This window comes from Myotis brandtii, unplaced genomic scaffold, assembly GCF_000412655.1.
Source record: "Myotis brandtii unplaced genomic scaffold, ASM41265v1 scaffold547, whole genome shotgun sequence".
Classification (NCBI taxonomy): Eukaryota; Metazoa; Chordata; class Mammalia; order Chiroptera; family Vespertilionidae; genus Myotis; species Myotis brandtii.
The window spans coordinates 1,247,923-1,266,774 of NW_005370024.1; the positions used below are offsets into that span (position 1 = coordinate 1,247,923).

The 18,852-nt window shown below is 39.5% G+C and overlaps 1 protein-coding gene across 1 annotated transcript in view; it reads left to right on the plus strand.

Annotated features, from left to right (window-relative positions):
- Positions 1-18,852, plus strand: part of TAPT1 (transmembrane anterior posterior transformation 1) — a 59,621-nt gene that overhangs the window by 29,809 nt on the left and 10,960 nt on the right. Inside the window, exons 5-12 of the mRNA XM_005878133.2 lie at positions 7,746-7,908; positions 10,510-10,645; positions 12,129-12,226; positions 12,400-12,469; positions 14,167-14,247; positions 15,846-15,955; positions 16,931-16,990; positions 17,379-17,447. Of these exons, the coding sequence (XP_005878195.2) occupies positions 7,746-7,908; positions 10,510-10,645; positions 12,129-12,226; positions 12,400-12,469; positions 14,167-14,247; positions 15,846-15,955; positions 16,931-16,990; positions 17,379-17,447 (787 nt within the window). The remainder of the gene's footprint in view (positions 1-7,745; positions 7,909-10,509; positions 10,646-12,128; positions 12,227-12,399; positions 12,470-14,166; positions 14,248-15,845; positions 15,956-16,930; positions 16,991-17,378; positions 17,448-18,852) is intronic.

The window sequence follows — 18,852 nt, forward strand, 5'->3', positions numbered from 1 at the left end:
AGCTATTTTAAATAATCTGTGCTATTATTAATATTAGGTCTAATAATTTTCAAATATTTTAGGAATATAAAAATACATTTTACTTTTAAAAAGTGTTGTTATTAAGAAATAGCCAAATTCTGCGTTCTTATAGCTTTTCTTCTAACATTCTCTATTCCCATTACCAGCTTATTTCGTTTGCCTTGCCTATAGCTGTATCAGGTTTCCTTTTTCAGCCAGCAAAACATGCTCTTTCCTTCAGTCTGACTTTGTTTTTTCAAAGGGATAAGAACTTAAAGAGACCAGCAAAGAAGTTGACTACATTCTTTTATCTGTTTTCTTTTTCTCACTCTCTTCTATTTCAGTCTTCTTTTTGTAAAGAGAAAGAGAGAGAGAGAGAGAGAGAAAGAAAAGAAAAAGTTACTCTCTTCCTAGTCTCTTAGTTCTTTGAAATTATTCCCCAAAAAGGGGGAAAAGGGATATTTGTCAAAGGAATCCAGATGCTGACACGAAAACAGTAACTCTTTGTAGTCTAGTACTGTTCCTTTCGATCTCGCATATGTATTAGGATAAACGTTATTGCCACCTTTTCTTATCTAAGATTAGTGTTCTCACCTCCTGCCCTTGCAGAGTTCTATCTGAGACAGCATTTATGAGAGCCTTTTGAAAGCTGGCAGCCTCCGGAATTTTCTGCTGTAGAATTCATTCTTTGAACCTATCTCTAAATCTTCTGTGACCTTGCTATGGTTTTGGGGTTTGGGTTTGGGTTTTTGCTCATGTGTCAGCTAAGTGAGTAGACAAGGACTCTGTCTTTCTCTGTGACCAAGGGCCAGGGTCTCTGAGGGCCAGGGCGCCAAAGGCCAGGGCGGTTCCGCAGCCCCTCATGGAAACCCAGCCTTCATCACGGTGCTCCGTTGGTGGGCACTTCGCCATCTTCTGACTGTTCAGATGTTGTTCACTTTATCACATTGACAGAGTAATTAGCTTGGCTTGGTAGTGGTGTGTGTTGTCTGCAAAGGATGCACTGCTTTCATAAAAGTTTGTGTCTCTCCTTAGTAATCTCAACAATACTCCATTGAAAACTGATCCTAATGAATGAACAATCTTGAAAAATCTTTGCCCCCAAATATTTTATTATTGTAGACTAAAATAAATAAACACCCATATTCTTTCAAAGCAGAGTCAGTTATGTATTCTTCCCCCTCTCCCAGATAGGGTAGTATCATTTTAGAAAAACATTCCAGATACTACTTGAATTAGGATAATTTGTTAAATGATGAGGACATGGAAAACAAAATTAAGTTTTGATTCCTTATATAAGGTATCCATTTGTCTTGGATAAAGTATTAAAATATTCATGTTAAAAATAAAATAAAATATTTGTGTTAAAGTATTCCGTTATGCTAAGACAGGTATCAAACCTAGTTTTTACTCATTTACTTATAGGATATAGCATAACCAGTTGTATCAGTGTTTTTGATCTGCCTGGAATTTTTGTGACCCCTCTTTCCTCCTAAATCTTTTTTTTTTTTTAATATATTTTATTGATTTTTTACAGAGAGGAAGGGAGAGAGATAGAGAGTTAGAAACATCGATGAGAGAGAAACATCGATCAGCTGCCTCCTGCACATCTCCCACTGGGGATGTGCCCGAAACCCAGGTACATGCCCTTGACCGGAATCGAACCTGGGACCTTTCAGTCCGCAGGCCGACGCTCTATCCACCAAGCCAAACCGGTTTCGGCTCCTCCTAAATCTTGTGACTTCATTTTGCGTGTTAGAATTCTCAGTCACATTTGAGTTAAAAATTGAGGGCCATTGTAGAGAAAATGATACTATCTGGTGCCAAGATCTGCTTGTTATTTTTTAAAACATTTTAGACAGTAATAACTGTAGAGTAGGTTTATGTGCTAGACTATTTTTCTTTTACTCTAGAGCAACTGAAATACGTAAGCAAATTTCCTGGTTATTTCACCCTGGTTTTTAGGCATAACTATTATTTGAGGCTTCTTGGGTTTTTGTTTTGTTTTAAGAGACTATAAGGTCCTTTTTTTCTTGAGCTTTTGCCTCTTAGAAAAGCTCTTATCTCCCAGAAGAATTATGAATTTAAAATGCTTGAGGGTTTCTTTACATTGAGTTTCCTCTATATGCCTACTTCCTTCAAGATAGTGCTACCTGAAATTGACTTCATGTACACACACACACACACACACACACACACTCACTCACTCACGATTTTCCTCTATTTAGACCTATGCCTTAATTTTGCCCCAGTGCTTCATGCCACCCCTGGAGACATGTAGGGAGAGCTCTTGGTACCCGTGTCTGGGGAAACAAGTTTGTTATTTCCTCTACCAGGGCTGATCTGCGCGGCTGATTTGTAGAGAGCAGTGTATTTGTTTTATTAGAGAGTCTTCGTAGTGCCAGGCGTTGTTGTCCCTTGTTCCCTCACATGGCGCTCTCAGTAGCGTAGCAACATTACAACCTTCTCTCTCTCTTTCTCTCTCGTGAATCAGACCCAAGGGAGGAGCACTTTCACTTCCTTTATAGAGTGGAATGTGGTGTCACAGGGACTCCTTGTGGTGAGTAAACCCTGATTTTTCCTTCTATTCTCTTGGCCAAATTGACATCAGTGCAAACAAATATTAATTATAATGAAAAAAAACAAACAAATCCCAGCATAGGCAGACATACCCATTTGGGAATGGACACATATGAAGAAAATGTGGTTCCCCGGCCGTACTTTCTGGTGAAGCTTTGTCCACATTTACACAGGATTTGACCATGATCTCACCTAACACAGGAAAGTCACCCGGTAAAATGATCTTGGATGACACATTCAGGCCAGACTTCACAGCAGCAAACACAACCTGCCCAAGCCTAAGCCCACAGCAGTCTCTGAGCCCTGTTCCTTCCATGTAAACAGTTCATTTTCAGTTTTCTAATCAAGGAAAATATCTTAATCTCAGTACTTTATTCCAATTTAACTTTAAAATTATAAAGGGACTTACCTTTCATAAATGAGAACCATATTTAATATTTTGCATTTCAATAGTCCTTATAGTTCTTTTTCCTTTCTGTTATACCACATATAGCTTAAAACGTTTAAACAGATAGAGAAAGAGAGAAAGAAAGAAAGACCCAGCCTATGTATTTTATAATGAAATATCCCATGGTGATACTTTGGCATGTTTCAACACCAATTTGAAAATGAACAAGGCAGGGTTACCCATTTCTCTTGCTCATTTGTGTTGCCTCCTCTCCTGATCTTTCTGTCTGAGACCAGTTTTTACTGGTGAGCAGATTGTCTTCTGCTAAGCAGGGAGGAAAAAAGTCTGCTCTTGATCATCCTGTCTGCAATGTCACTGTGCTCCCATAAGCCTGTGAGCCCTGAGAGACAGCAGGAGTGCTCTGTTGGTAATGCTGCAAGTCTAATGGAAGTATTTGAATGAGTAAAAGATAAAATTTAGACATGTAGGAAATCTGGTTTCTGGAAGAGCAGTTTAACTTGAAAATTTAAAACGAATTTAAGTTCTGTTGAATGTCTTGTTTAATATTCCCGGTGTTCACAGCCAGCCTGTAAATTAGATTAGTGGGTTTTTCACTCTGCTCAACAGCTTATTCACTTGTTTCTGCGTTCATGTGGGGTTGTCAGCATTTGCAAAGTGAACTGCCAGTGACTACAGTTTAACAGGCATTATAAGGAAGAACTTTGCCCTGAAACTGTTATTTAAAGCCAATTTAGAGCTGATTGCAGGGCTGTGGATAAGCTTCTTACAGAGTTGGAAATGCTTATCAGAGTGTTATCTAAAAATACCCTGGCAGAGAAGAAAACAAATACTGGGGCGGTTCCAGTCCTTACAAACCAGGTGGACTGTTCTGGAGTTAGGTGTTTTCCTGCACGTCTTTTAAGATGCCACCATGCAAACAAGTTTTTTTGCAGTTTTTCTTTTTCATTAACAGGTACATTTATATGGAAACAAAACCCTTTTTCTTAAGAGTTCTGCTTGTATTTTTTATTTGAATAATACTCCTTATTTTGAAAATCAGATTCATCTCTGTAGCAACCAGTTATGATAGAAGACTTTTACCAGAGCAGCGGGAGCTCAGAAAACAGTGGGTCCAATAGTCTGTATCCTATTCGTTCTCTTTTTGGAAGTAAAGAGCAAAAATGATAGATGTATTTGCTTTTTAGTACAATAGTTTTTCTAAATGTGATGACAGCACAGTGATAAATTACACAGCATTAAATTATGCTGAAAGATAAAAGCTACTGAGTTGTTGATTCCTGTAAGTTTAAATTTTCTTTCAAAGAAAACTCTAAAAAGGTAGATGGTGGTGAGGAGCACGCCTGGAGCCCTGGAGCCGGGCTGAGGTTCAGATCCCGCTCCTCCGCCCCTCCCCCTCTAGCCGACCCGCTGCAGGCACACTCCTTACTACTCTGCCTCTTCTTTTTTTTTTTTTTTTAATTGAAGGGCTGAGGTTCAGATCCCGCTCCTCCCCCCCTCCCCCTCCAGCCGACCCGCTGCAGGCACACTCCTGACTACTCTGCCTCTTCTTTTTTTTTTTTTTTATTGATTTTTTACAGAGAGGAAGGGAGAGGGATAGAGAGTTAGAAACATCGATGAGAGAGAAACATCTATCAGCCACCTCCTGAACACCTCCCACTGGGGATGTGCCTGCAACCAAGGTACATGCCCTTGACCGGAATTGAACCTGGGACCCTTCAGTCCGCAGGCCGACGCTCTATCCACTGAGCCAAACCGGTTAGGGCTACTCTGCCTCCTCTTAAAGTCTTAAAACCGGGGTGATGATGTGCCCTCGTAGGGTTACTGTGAACACTAAGTGCAGAGAGCCTGGCGTGGTGCCTGCCACGTAGTGACTGGATTGCAGCCTGGGTGTTTCCACCACTTTTCTGTTGTTTTAACAACCAGGTTTACTCCTAGGCAAGTAAAGCTCATTAAAACTGTTTATGCTAAATTTTTAAGTTTTAATTTATTATCATTTTTATTTGGTCACTCTAATTTCTAACAATGACTTATGTTAAATATAATAGTTCTTCATAGATACACTAACACATCAGTCTTGGCTGCAAATGTTTATAAAGAAATACAATTAGGTATATACAGTAAATAGCTCTTTATCTCTAAAATAAAATAGCTTTGACTGGGATCACTTAACTTACTAGTAGTAGTTGCCAATCTAGTGCCAAAAGTTCTAAGTATACCTTTATACTTTAATTAGTTATTAAAATCATTTTGGTAATTAATGCTGATTCATTAATACCACCCTACTTTTTGTTCCTATCATTTTCTTTAATTCATAAAACATCAGTACAAAGGCCCACGACTATGAGGGATTTGTGATTGTCACCGTATGCCCAGCTGTGCCACACTTCTGAGGAGGAGGTGGGTGGTGCACTCCTCGCTGAGGCCTCATTTGTCCCCTGGGCGTACCCAAGGAGACCCTCACACAGGCCAGGAACCCAGGAGTGTTCAGTGTCTCTTCTCATTGTTTGAATTAAAAGTATGTTCATTGCCTGGCTGGTGTGGCTCAGTGGTTGAGCATCCACCCATGCACCAAGTGGTCACCAGTTCGATTCCCAGTCAGGGCACATGCCCAGGTTGTGGGTTCAGTCCCCAGTAGGAAGCAGCTGATCCATGTTGATTCTCTCCCATTGATGTTTCTATCTCTCTCACTCTCCCTTCCTCTCTCTCTAAAAAAAAAAAAAAAAATCAACAAAAAAATTTAAAAGAAAAAAGTATGTTAAGCTCCAACTCTGGGCAAATGTAACCCCTCTTCCATTTTTAATCTTGTAGGGTGAAGGCACAGAATTAATTACCTTTATAGCCGAATAGCCCAGGCGGAGGTCTGTGTTCTGGGCTAGATGTTGGAGGTAGGAGATGCAGCTCAGTCTGGGTTCCGTGGGGAGGAAAGGGCCAGAGCCTGCCTGGAAGAGAGAGGAGCAGCGCAGAGAAAAGGGACAGGGAATTGACGACAGGCTGCTCAACTTCATCCTGGCGCAGTTTTACCCAACACTTCAGCTGTTTGTCCTCCCCATCTCAGGACTTGTCTGCCTTAGACGAATTCTGACCCCATGTCCCATTGGGTTCAGCCCAGTGTTTCCCATCTCCCTTTAGCCCTTCCTGGACATAGTCTTCACAGAACTTGCCTCTTCTCAGGATGTTTGCATCCTCGTTATCTCGTGTAACAGTGTCCCACGTAACCCAGGAAGACTCGCAGATTCCTTGTTCAGCTCTACAAGGATCTTTGGAGGAAAGGAGCCCCCAACCTAAATGTGGACGAGGATTAGGAAAGCGCTGCAGAGAATAGGAAGGAAGGCCTAGTATTGTCAGTATTCAGCTCAGAACACCGAGGGCCAGCCTTGGGGTTAGAGCGTCATCACGTTGGGCGGGGATGAGGCAGTCCTGCAGCTCCAAGGAAGATGATACTCAGGGCTTTACAGTGCTGGCGCTGGACATGAAAGCTGCCCTCGCAGGAGACTGCGCCGGCCTTCTGAGGAATCAGCCTGCAGTGGGCGTGGAGAAAGCTGCTGACCCATCTGAGCCCAGGATCTCATATTCAGTGAAAGAAATTTTAAACCTTTTTGTAGCATATTTTTTTCTGTGTGGAAGTAAGCTGTTTCTACTCACAATTTAGGTTTAGCCCTTCATACTCTGACCTCAGAAGTGAGGAATGATTTCATATTAATTAGGGAAAACCTGTTTTCAACTCATGTCACAGAGGGCTATTCTGCAAACCAGCAAGAGAAAGGTATGAGGAAAGAATTCACTGAAAATACAAGTAGCTTCAGTACATTAAGATGTCAGTGTCCCAGCGAGAGAAACTGTTTTCAACTCATGTCACAGAGGGCTAACTTCTGTAAATAAAAGCTATTCTGCAAACCAGCAAGAGGAAGGTATGAGGAAAGAATTCACTAACAATACAAGTAACTTCAGTACATTAAGATGTCAGTGTCCCAGCGAGAGAAATTAGCCTGACACTGCACTGAATACCAGTTTTCACCAGTGGGAATGGCAGAGACCCAGAAGCTGAGGAGACACCGAGTTGTGCACGTGGGCCACTGGCTTTCTTGTCTGCTTCTAGTTGAGGTTGAATTGGTGCAGCCTCTGCAGAGGGCAGACTGTCAAGTGAACATAACCTCGAAATTCCAATTTTAGGAATTTAACCTATAGATATACCTTCATATACGAAGCATGACATGTGCATTCTGTCACGGTTTGCAGTGCTAAAGACGGGAAATCCGTCAGTGATTTGCTAAATAATGTATGGTACATCCACACAGTGGAACATTACACTGTTGTAGAAATAGGAGTTCCTTATGAACCGATAGGAAAATCGGTTAGGCTGTGAAATGAAAAGTGCCAGGTACCAGTGTGCATGGAATGCGAACGTGTGTGAAAGGAGCCGGTCAGCAGTGACAGGGCTTCATCGTGAAGTGAAAGGCTTGTGTCATAATCTTGGAAGTCCATCGCTTTAAAGCAATCTATCCACAGACGCCTGCCCACTGTGCTCACCTGTTAAGGTTGCCCACTTCTCAGAGTAATTCTGGTTGGATATCTTTGTATTCTGTACTTGGCAGAAAATTCCACACTCTCAAGTAGCCAGTTATATACATAGCACTCCTTGTTAGGAGATGAACCTAATTCTCATTACCAGTGTCTGTCAGTGTATGTCCAGTAGAGATTCTGCATTTTGAGAACCTAGGAAGTAAAACTCGGGCTTTTATTACTTCTTCTGTTGCAGGGACAGGCGTTTGCTGCAGCCAGCCCAGGTGTGTGACATTTTGAAGGGTGTCATTCTGGTCATCTGCTACTTTATGATGCACTATGTCGACTACTCCATGATGTACCACCTGATCAGGGGGCAGTCGGTCATCAAGCTCTACATCATCTACAACATGCTCGAGGTGAGGAGGGGCCTCGTTTCCCCACCGGCCAGCCAGCCCCCTGCCCAGGCTTCCCAACAGACCACTTTCCTGCCTGCTCTAGGGAGGGTGCTTCGGGCCCTCAGGGCTTGGCCAGTCACCTGGGGGCCTTGTTAAAATGCAGAGTCTGACATGTAGATCTGGGTTGAGGCTGGGGAATCTGTCTTTCTGACGAGATGGTACTGTGTTGCTGGTCCTGGGACTCACAGTGGCAGGTCAAGCATGACCTGTGTGCAGGAAGGAAGAGCTACCTGCTGCCTGGGTATGTTGGGGTCAATGCCCCTTGAGAAAGTGAATTGTCATACTACAGGGACATTTGTTTTGCAAATTCATTGAAAACCCATGTCTTCTTTATGCTAAAACATTAAAAATTATGAAGAAAATGTTTGCTATAATAGATTTACATGTGTGATTGCTTTGAACTTTTCACATCAAGCAAGTAAACATATGTTTCCAAAATCTCTTAAGTACTTAACATTTTTATACAATCTATCGCATGTTAAACTTAGAGCAGTCAGCATGTGAAAATCTTCATTTATACAAAAATAAACAGTTACACAAAGCAAAAAAGTGCTTTATTTATAGGCAGAATCTTAATAAGTTTTTTAAATAGTAAGCTACTCTGTGTTGTATAATACATTTTTAAGATTCAAATTGCATTTTTCTATGCTGTTTTTTAGGAACATAAGTGAGGTCTGCTATCTTAAATGAGGCAGAAAAGGGTTTCCTAATGGGTGGGCAGATGGGGGATGTGAGGCTGCTGGCCTTTCTCTCTCAGGCTGCATTGCTATGGTGCCCGAGGACTTCCCAGTTCGTCACAGGCGGTGTGGCACTCGGGCCATCCTGGCTAAATAAATTCATTGACTACGATGGTTTCAAGCCACCCCCAGCTTCCCGACTCCAGGCTTCATGCCCTGCACTTGCTTTGCCTGGTGGATAGGATGCAGATGGTGGGTGTGGATCAAGTTTGTAAGGTAGAGCACCATCCTGCTCCCCTTCTCCTCTCAGAAAGAAGCCCTGTTTGAGTGGCTCTTCATGCCATAGCCCCACTGGTCTCCGTTACTGCCTTCCCTCCAGGGACTGCAGGGGACCAGGGCTTCTACCTCCCCCAACTTGATGTGTGCCTCCTGATTCACAAAGCCCTCTACAAGGTGGTATTGCTGTTACTATAAAATGGGTCAAGAAAAAGGACCCATGAATGGCTGATCAGAATGGTTTTACTGCTGTTCACTCCATGGACTGCAGTTGACGGTGTGGTTTACGCCCAGTGGACAAGAAGAGTCGGGCTCCGTGCAGAGAGAAACTGCTGCGACCCCGCTTACCCTGCCCACGCTGCTGTGGCTGAATGTCTCCAGTCCTCAGTTTCTCGTCTGTAAATTGGAGATATCAGGGGAATTGTGAGGGCTAAGACAGTACATGGGAAGGGCTTAGCACAGTGCCAGTTATGTGGTGAGAGCTCCCTAAATTATAGCTATCATTCCTTCATTCAGCAGATATGTAATTGACATTTTCTGTATGCCAAGCACTACCTTAGACCCTGAAGATCCAGTGGTGAACAAAGCCCAGTCTCATGGAGCTTATATTCTACAGGTGGGAGATAGACAGTAAACCAGGAGGTATTAGGAAATGCTACATGCCGCAATGAAAAAGACTAGGGTGATGCGTTACCGACTGTGGGAGCCACAGGAGACAGATGTCTGGGAAAGGCCTCTCTCAGAATGTGACATTTCAGTTGAATCCTCAATGATATATCTTCTTTTTTTTTATATGTTTCATTTTATTTATCATACTATATTTTGGAGACCAGTACCTGAAAATGTCTTTAAAAAGTAAATCTGCATATTATCCTATATAATAAAAGCCCAGCGACCATAACGGTGTAACGACCAGAACGACTGCTTGATCAGTCGCTATGAGGTGTATTGATCATCTCTAGGTCTCTCCCCAAAGGCCCGCAGGCTCCGATCACAGGATGGCGAACGGGGAACCACAGGGAACCAGGGTGGGTGGCCGTGGAGTGGGACTGGGGACTGGCGAGTGGGCAGAAGATGGCCCTGATCGCAGGCTAGGCCTAGGGACCCTACCCACGCATGATTTCGTGCACTCGGCCTCTAGTATTCTATATAATAAACCTCAAACAAATTACAGCTCCTGTTGTTGGCAAATATTAGGTATGAACAGAATGGATCAAATGATATGTTTGTCCTAAAGGATTTAAGTTTGAATCCTGAATTTGAATTTAGAGAGTTAAAGCCAGAGGAACTATGGTTTTGCTGTGTCCTCTCCCTTTGATTTTTGCCAGCATGTAGTAAGACTTTGTTCTGTTACAAACATAGCTGATTAGACAGAATTTCATTCGTATAACACGAGGATCGGAGCACTGCTGTGTCAGGGAATAAAGACGTGGTCGTGGATACTAATAAGTGCACAGATCCTGCTCTTTTGGACCTGGCCTTCTGGTGGGACTTTAAGTGTTTATTTTTGTATAAACGCAGAGCCCTAGTATTTGAGTTGCTTCTGAATTTTAGTAACATGTTTGAATGGAATAATAAGAAACATCTTTTCAATCATTTTTCTCTTTAGGTAGCAGATCGTCTGTTTTCATCATTTGGTCAAGATATATTAGATGCTCTCTATTGGACAGCAACAGAGCCCAAAGAAAGAAAAAGAGCTCACATTGGGGTGATTCCTCACTTTCTCATGGCTGTTCTCTACGTCTGTATCCTTTTGACGTATCAGACATTCTAGCAGTCAATGCGTATTCTGCATTGTTTTATTTGGTTAGCTGTTTCTCTGATTTAAAGGTATGTGTATGTGTCTCCTGAGCATTGTGTGAAATGTCTGCTTTCTTTGGAGAAATTAGTTATAAGAGTCATTGTATGTTAACTTAAAGAGCCTCAGTGCATGCTGCTGTGAACTGCTAACAGTTCTGTTCTCCGTGCAACTGGTTCTGTGGAAGGATTTTTGACTGAAGGGTATTATACATACTTTACATTTATATACATCTATGTAGCTTTCTATACTTATATGGAATTTTTTTTTAAAAATATATTTTACTGATTTTTTACAGAGAGGAAGGTAGAGGGATAGAGAGTTAGAAACATCGGTGAGAGAGAAACATCCATCAGCTGCCTCCTGCACACTCCCCACTGGGGATGTGCCCGCAACCAAGGTACATGCCCTTGACCGGAATCGAACCTGGGACCCTTCAGTCCGCAGGCCGACGCTCTATCCACTGAGCCAAGCCAGTTAGGGCTGGAATTTTTTAAGGTTATCTTTTTTTAAGCCTGTGGATTCTTTGTTATAACCTGTGCTTAAAATGTATACAGTTCATCTAGGAGTAAAATTTGAAATTGGTTTGGAGGAATTTTGGAGGTTTTATTCTTCCCTCTCACCACCCTTTTAAAGCTTTTTTTTTTTTTTTTAATGATTAAAGGCTTCATTACATATAAACAGTGTGTGTGCCCATTCATATATATTTACACACACGTGCATGCCTGCATGTTCCGGGTGGGGTCAGATTCATTCACAGGAATGTGCCACATGGTTTTCCATACTCTCTCTCAAATTGATACTTGAAAAAATCAGATTAATACTTGGAAAGTTAAAGGACTTAAGTGGGAAGATTTCTAGGCGTAAAAGCTTGTTCCAAGTATAATGGAATAAAAGTTACTGTTCTAATTTAAATAAACCATTCCACATGTAATATGAATATAATTCTGCAACTTGTGATGTCTTCAAAAAAGACAGTGAAGATGAACCTTAATTATCAGACAGTTCTTATTGTCTATGTTCCTCATCCCCAGAAGAGCAGGAGAGGACGATCACTTCCAGATTTTTGCTTTGTGTTTTTTCTGTTTTAGAATGTAAATGATCTTAATTCAGAATGTGTATTGCTAAGTGTCTTCTTTCAGTATTTACCATCATTTATTCTATTTATTTAAGAAACTTTTTAAAGGGCCTATTTCCCAAGCATTGAGCCAAATGCTGTTGCTTGGTTCATATGGTGGTGTACATCGTAATCCAGTCAAATTTGGATCACCTAATAAGAAATTACAAAGAATAAAGTACTTATGTAAAACTTGACTTGAAAACATAGTCATCTTTCCCACATTATTCACTTTGAAAATTGTATAGTATTATCTGTTACTATAATATGAAAACAGACTTAAGTTTTTTTCCTTGACATCACTTACTGCTAGTTTTGCATGCAATTCTTATAATGGTTCAAGCAACAACTCTCAACGTAGCATTTAACTCACACAACAAGTCTTTGCTCACTATCATGATGTCTAATAATGTGAGTATGAGGTTTACTTTACATTTCTGAAGTTAGATGGGTACTCTAACAGCAGTTTCTAGATGGGATGAATTATTTTTTCTAAACATTATTTATTCAGGAAGTTTTATATATACTATCCGTGTTTAAAACAGTTATAATGGTAAGGATAATATTTTCTTTTACTATTTCAGTTTGTTGAAATTAAAGGAAGTGTTTTCAAGAAGTTTGAGAAGAACAATCTTTTTCAAATGTCAAATAGCGGTATGTACAGTTAGACTCTACTTGCAGCTTATGCATATTATTTTGCAGTTTATTCTAAAACTCTAATGTCACATTTCCTGTGGGTTATTGTTTCTTTGACTTAAGCTGTGCTTTCTCTTACTCTCTCAACATCTTTACCAAGTTTGCTTATTATTTTGGTTATTGCAATCTCAGGATCTTTAAGATAATAACAAATTACAAACATTTGTATAGCACCTTATCAATACTTTTAAAAACTTCTCATGAACTCAGAAGTTTATTTGCAGCAGATAATATTTTTCCATGTTATACATGTGAAAACTAGAACACAGGGAAAGTAATTTGACTTGGCCAAGGCCACTAAGCTACCAAGAGCAGAATTATGACAACCCAGGCCCCTCACAAATAAGGGCTAAGAGCTGTGCTACCCTGGAGAAGGTATTGTCCCTGACTGGACAGAGTTTAGGCATTTAGGGAATGCACATGTGGGAAATGCCACCTCCCTTGGAGACCAAGGTTTAGTTGTAGAATGAAAGTCTAGATCACTTGCTGTAGAGTAGCAGGGAAAGGTGGAAATAAGAAAAGAAAAGCCGCCCTAACCGGTTTGGCTCAGTGGATAGAGCGTCGGCCTGCGGACTCAAGGGTCCCAGGTTTGATTCCGGCCAAGGGCATGTACCTTGGTTGCGGGCACATCCTCAGTAGGGAGTGTGCAGGAGGCAGCTGATCGATGTTTCTCTCTCATTGATGTTTCTAACTCTCTATCCCTCACCCTTCCTTTCTGTAAAAAAATCAATAAAACATATTTTAAAAAAGAAAAGAAAAGAGAAGCCAAGACAATTGGAGGAAGGACACCAAGGTGAAATTACAATGCAGAGGGCTATAGGGGGTCCCACATTTGAGTGGCAAGGTGAGGCCCAGAATTATTGAGATGCTAGAATATTAGGGAAACGACAGTTGAATATATACGGGCCTTGATGTGGGTTACTAGGTAAGTGATTGCACTGGCCACAGCCCCACCCACACGGGTGTGCCAGCTTACTGCAGACATGGATTTCTTTCATTTCTTGATTACATAGTATCTTAGACTGTAATAAGAAAATAGCTTACAAAGTGAAGTGTAAACTAGCTCTTAGCAGGAATTTAGTTATTTGCTTTTATTAAATTCATTCAGACCAAGATGATAGTGCTTAGTAACAAGATAAATATGAAACCTTGTTGTTCCCCCTCCCCCGTAAGTTCTACGTATATCTTAAGAAATGCTTTCATAATTGTAACACTCTATCAGCTAAAGGATTTGTCAGGTCAGTGCTGTATACTCACTATTTAGCAAATTGGAAGTACTCTGCTATAGAAGGGTTTCACATTACCCAGTCCTGTACTTCACTCTCTGCTTCTATTTTTTAATTCTTCTATGAAATGAAAACAGTTGTAAGTCCCCATAGTCCATTGGGGGAATCTGAATCAATCTGAGCAGACTGATGTTTTGAATATTTTTTGAAATTTGTAGAAAACTGGAATTTGCTTGCTAGAATTGTGTTGGTGAAAGAAGTAAATGGCTTACCAATGTAGCGACATTCTGTATACAAAATAGTATGTTTATTGTACAGATACTTACACATAACATAATTTCATGTTCTCACTAAAAGAAATAACTTTATACATACACTTTTATTATATGGTTTATGCAATATATATTTATATGTGAAAATTTTTTTCAGATATTAAAGAGCGATTCACAAATTATGTGCTTTTGCTAATAGTGTGTCTACGAAACATGGAACAGTTTTCTTGGAATCCAGGTAAGTAACTTTTCACAAATACCATGGCGTCTAATATTACTCTTTTACATGGACTGAAATGTGTAGGCAGAACACTTTTCAGCATTGTAGCTGCTCACTCTGGGTGTGAGCAGTCCCTGTCTCAGTAGAGGATTGGTGGCTGGGAGACGTAGCATGTGCAATAGTCCTTGCCCATAAACAGCACAGCGTCTCCAGGGCTGTGTTCTCGGTGGGTGGTGGACCCTGCAGCTCCCAGGTGAGCCGTGGTTATATAAATGCAGTCAGACTTTTACATTTCAGGGGTTCACCAGAAGAACTTCTGATCTTTCCTAACCTTTGTCTTTTATTTGCTGCCTATTAGCATCTTGAATAATGATAAATTAAAGAAATACAATGTAAAGCAATAAAGTGTTACTTTTATACAGCTCTGAATTGAGGCTGACAAGTTGTCAGGATTCCATGAATTTTCACCATCCATGCAGTTGGCAGACATTCACTGCCTGTCTGCTACGTGGCACATGTGAAAAGTGGTAACATGTGTTAGGACTCACAGGCTTACAGAAGAAGTAGACAGGTAGTTACAGCAACGTCTGGCAATGCTGCAGTGAGCTTGGTGGGCAATGATCCACATGCTCAGGTGTCTCAAGTAACTTAGAGTTTTCTAATGTCAGACATTTTTGTACAACTTTCTTCTTAAGAAGTGAGATCATGTTTTACATTTTATTTATTACCTGAGTGCCATGCATGTCCTAGGCATTTAATAACTTCCCGTTAATTTGTTTTGATTCATTGCTAGTTTTCAGGTACCTGTGAAAAATCAGAAACAGATATAAAATGAGATCTATGTCCAGAAGTTATTTTCTTGTGGAAACCATAAAATCAGGTCCCTGATCCCCCCAACCTCAGCCTGATGTCGGACTCACTAAGACCCCTGCACTGCCCATCCGCAAGTGTAGCCCCAGCGCCAGTGTCTCACCCCGCCCTGCAGCTGCCCGGGTCCTCAGTTGCTTGTCAGTGTCTCTAACTTTCTTTTTGCCCAGTTCCGTTCTTATACCCCTCTTCAAGGTCTTAGGGGTTTATCTGTTTGCTGTTTTTTATCAAGTACTTGGTACTAAATTGACATTTTTATACATGTAAAGGTGTACAAATTACATCTGCATGACTGTTAAATAAATGATTGAGCTATATCTTTAAGTCACCATGATCAGAGAGGGGGAAATTGTTCCGTTGCCTTCAGCACATGTCCCTACTAGCTGTTACTGTCCCCCTGAGGCAGCTCTGGAATCAGAAGGGTTTATAATGAGCCTGCTTACTTAGTCACCCACCAGTGGTCCCTGCTGGCTCCAGCAGGGAGGGCGAGGCTCTGCTCACACCGGGTCCTCCCTGAAGTGCTTGGCACAGAGAAAGTGCAGAACAAGCATCTGCATGTGAATTATCCCTTCACTTGATAAAATATGGCTCCTTTGATAATTTATTGAATGCTAGTTCTGTCTCTATATCATTTTATTGAAAACATTACAGTTTTGCCCTGTGAATTTTGGATTTCTGTGATAGCCTGTGATATTGGATTCTATTTATATTAGGTAGTTTAATTGTCTATTTTTTCCTATACTTTATAGATCATCTCTGGGTGTTATTTCCAGATGTCTGTATGGTGATTGCATCAGAAATTGCTGTGGATATTGTAAAACATGCCTTTATCACTAAGTTCAACGACATTACTGCAGATGTATGTATTTTCATAAGCAATTTAGTGTTTGATGTTCACTTCTACTTAATATTATACAGTTGTAAAAGAACAAGTTTAGGTTTATTGCATTTATGAAGATAATAGAAGAGTACTGCTACTATAAAGTTAGAATTATATTTTTAAGTTTCTAAAAATTATTACACAACTGAAAGTATAGTATTTCAGTATTAAATAATTCTGGTTCCACACTTTTGGGTGGAGGTGTGGATTAACTAGTAGTTGAGATCAAAATCATCATAAACTGTTAATCTGTCATTACCTGTTTACTTAATCTTTTTAAAATAACATTGTTTTTATTAAAACATGCTTTCAAAACTCAATTTAATATCTTACTCAGCATCTATTTTCTAAGAAGGCATCATTATTATTAGAGATAGAGTAATAATAATTTTTAAACTGTTTATTTAAAATTTCCAAATTATTATATATGTTACACTACTTAAAATAGCCACTATTCCCAAAACTCTAAACTCTCAGGACTATAATCATTGAGTATTTATCTCTCCTTTTTTAAAATTTAATTCTCACCCAAGGATATGTTTTCTTCATTGATTTTAGAGAGAGAAGAAGGGACTGAGAGAGAGAGACAAATATCAATATGAGAGAGAAACATTGATCGGTTGCCTCCTGCATACGCCCCGACCGGGCATTGAACCTGCAACCTTTTGTTATATAGGATGACGCTTCAACCAGCTGAGCCACCCATCCCAGGGCTAGTATTTATCTCTCTTTCAAGAGAAACCTTTAAAAGGTTTGTGAACATAACATTTGGGGGACTTGAAGCTGTTTACTCTTGTAGGAAAACAAATAGAGAAACACTACCCAGATGTCTGCTTGGCTATTAAGACCTTTTTACTGGTTAATTATTAAACATATTGATCTGCAAAGTATAAGTCTTCCCACTTTAGATATTTGCACTATATTACTTAATATTGCATTCTTATTTGTTTTTAGGTCTACAGTGAATATAGAGCCAGCCTTGCTTTTGACCTTGTTAGTAGTCGACAGAAAAATGTGAGTATTATATCAAAGACAGAATCTGAAATTAACTGACGATGGTTTAATTTATCTCGAAATATTGGTTAAGGGAAAGCTACATCAACTTAAACTTCTTACTTATTCCTGTTCTTGACAGTAAATTTTTACAAATTAATAAAAATAATACTAATACTTAACATAAATAGGGTATGATTTTTGCAGCTTTGTAATAGTTATACAACTTTGTATTTAAAACTTCTTATGAACATTTAAATATCCACATCATTTTGCTAACTTACATAATAGGTGCCAGGTGCCTTCTTCCTCGTAACCTCACCTGTTTAGAAAATGTGCTGGTGATGAGTGAATGGTACTTTATACATGTGCTTTAAGTCCCATGAACCCTTCTCCCCTCTCTGTCTAGGCGTACACTGACTACAGCGACTCCGTGGCACGGAGGATGGGGTTCATTCCTCTCCCACTAGCTGTCTTAGTAAGTCTGTACTTTCTTATTTTTTTAAATAATGCAATGACTGTCATTATAGAATAGTAATCAGCGGATTATCAATAACTTTGTTTCAAAAGGATGATACAAAAATTAAAGGTAAATGACTTGGAGGAAATTTTTTGTTATCCTTTTGACATTTGAGTCATCCAATAGATAAGTGATATCAGGAACTGTTTTTACATAATGGCTTTTCTAACAATGAGAATACTCTGCTTATTCATTTGGCAAAGTTTTTTTTTATGGAAATACCTGGTGGTAGGCGTGGGTGTGGCAAGTATTACATATGTTGGTTGAAGTGTAAGTTGGTCTAGCACCTCTAAAGGGGCAGTTTGACAGTTTAATGGAGTAATTCCAGTTCTAGGAATTTATTCTAAGGAAATAGCTGTAAAAGGCATATAATGACTTATAGGCAAAGTTACACATTATAGTGGCATTTATAGCAAAAACTTGGAAACAAATGAAGTAGATTAAATTATGAAATGTTCAAATGGAGAAATATTCTGTATTCATTTTCCGAAGTTTTTACAATGACATTTTCTAGTCTTATATTTAGGAATCATGTATATTTTAAATAATAGCACTGAAATTTACTAAAGCCACTAAAAATGTCATCAAGTTTATATATCTTAATGAATTGCTCAGCACAGCCTTGTGAATAGTTACTGGCCACGTCAGGCTCTAATAATGTTCGTTAAGAAGGTTTGCTGGCTGCACTCGTACTTCATTATATTCCTTATTGGCTACCTGTTCTCACTTCAAAACAAAGGCAGCGAACTTTTTGCCAGAGGTCACCTGGAGTTCTCGCTTAATGCAGAGTCACGGAGTCACCTAAGAGGTGGAGAGAGAAGCTGTAGGTCATACCAGCTGTATGTTAGACCAGCTTGTCCAGTTGATGATCAATGGAGTTCATGTTATTTAAATTTCAGTACAGCTCTCCAGATAACCACATCCTAAATGTTTTCAATTATCTTGGTAGTTTATTTTATAGTAATATAGCTTTCTTTTACTTTGGAAAATGAACTCCTAGAATTTTGGAAAAATGGAGGATTTTAAAGAGTAAAATAATTATTTGTTAAACGTTTAAAAGCTTGATAAAATAGAATATTGAATTTCTCTACATTTGTCTTCTACAACTAGAAACATGATACATACAGTGTGAGGATAAATCTAGTTAGTTAGACTGATTATTATCTAAAAAGATTGGTTATATGATTGTATTTGAATATGGCCCTGCTTTGCTAAATAATAACTATCTAGTAACTTATCTGCCAGAAAACTCTATTCATGATTAGTATGGGGTTTTTAATTTGGTATTTAAAGATTTTTTTTCTTTATTTTTTATTTTTTTAATTTTTTTAAAATATATTTTATTGATTTTTTACAGAGAGGA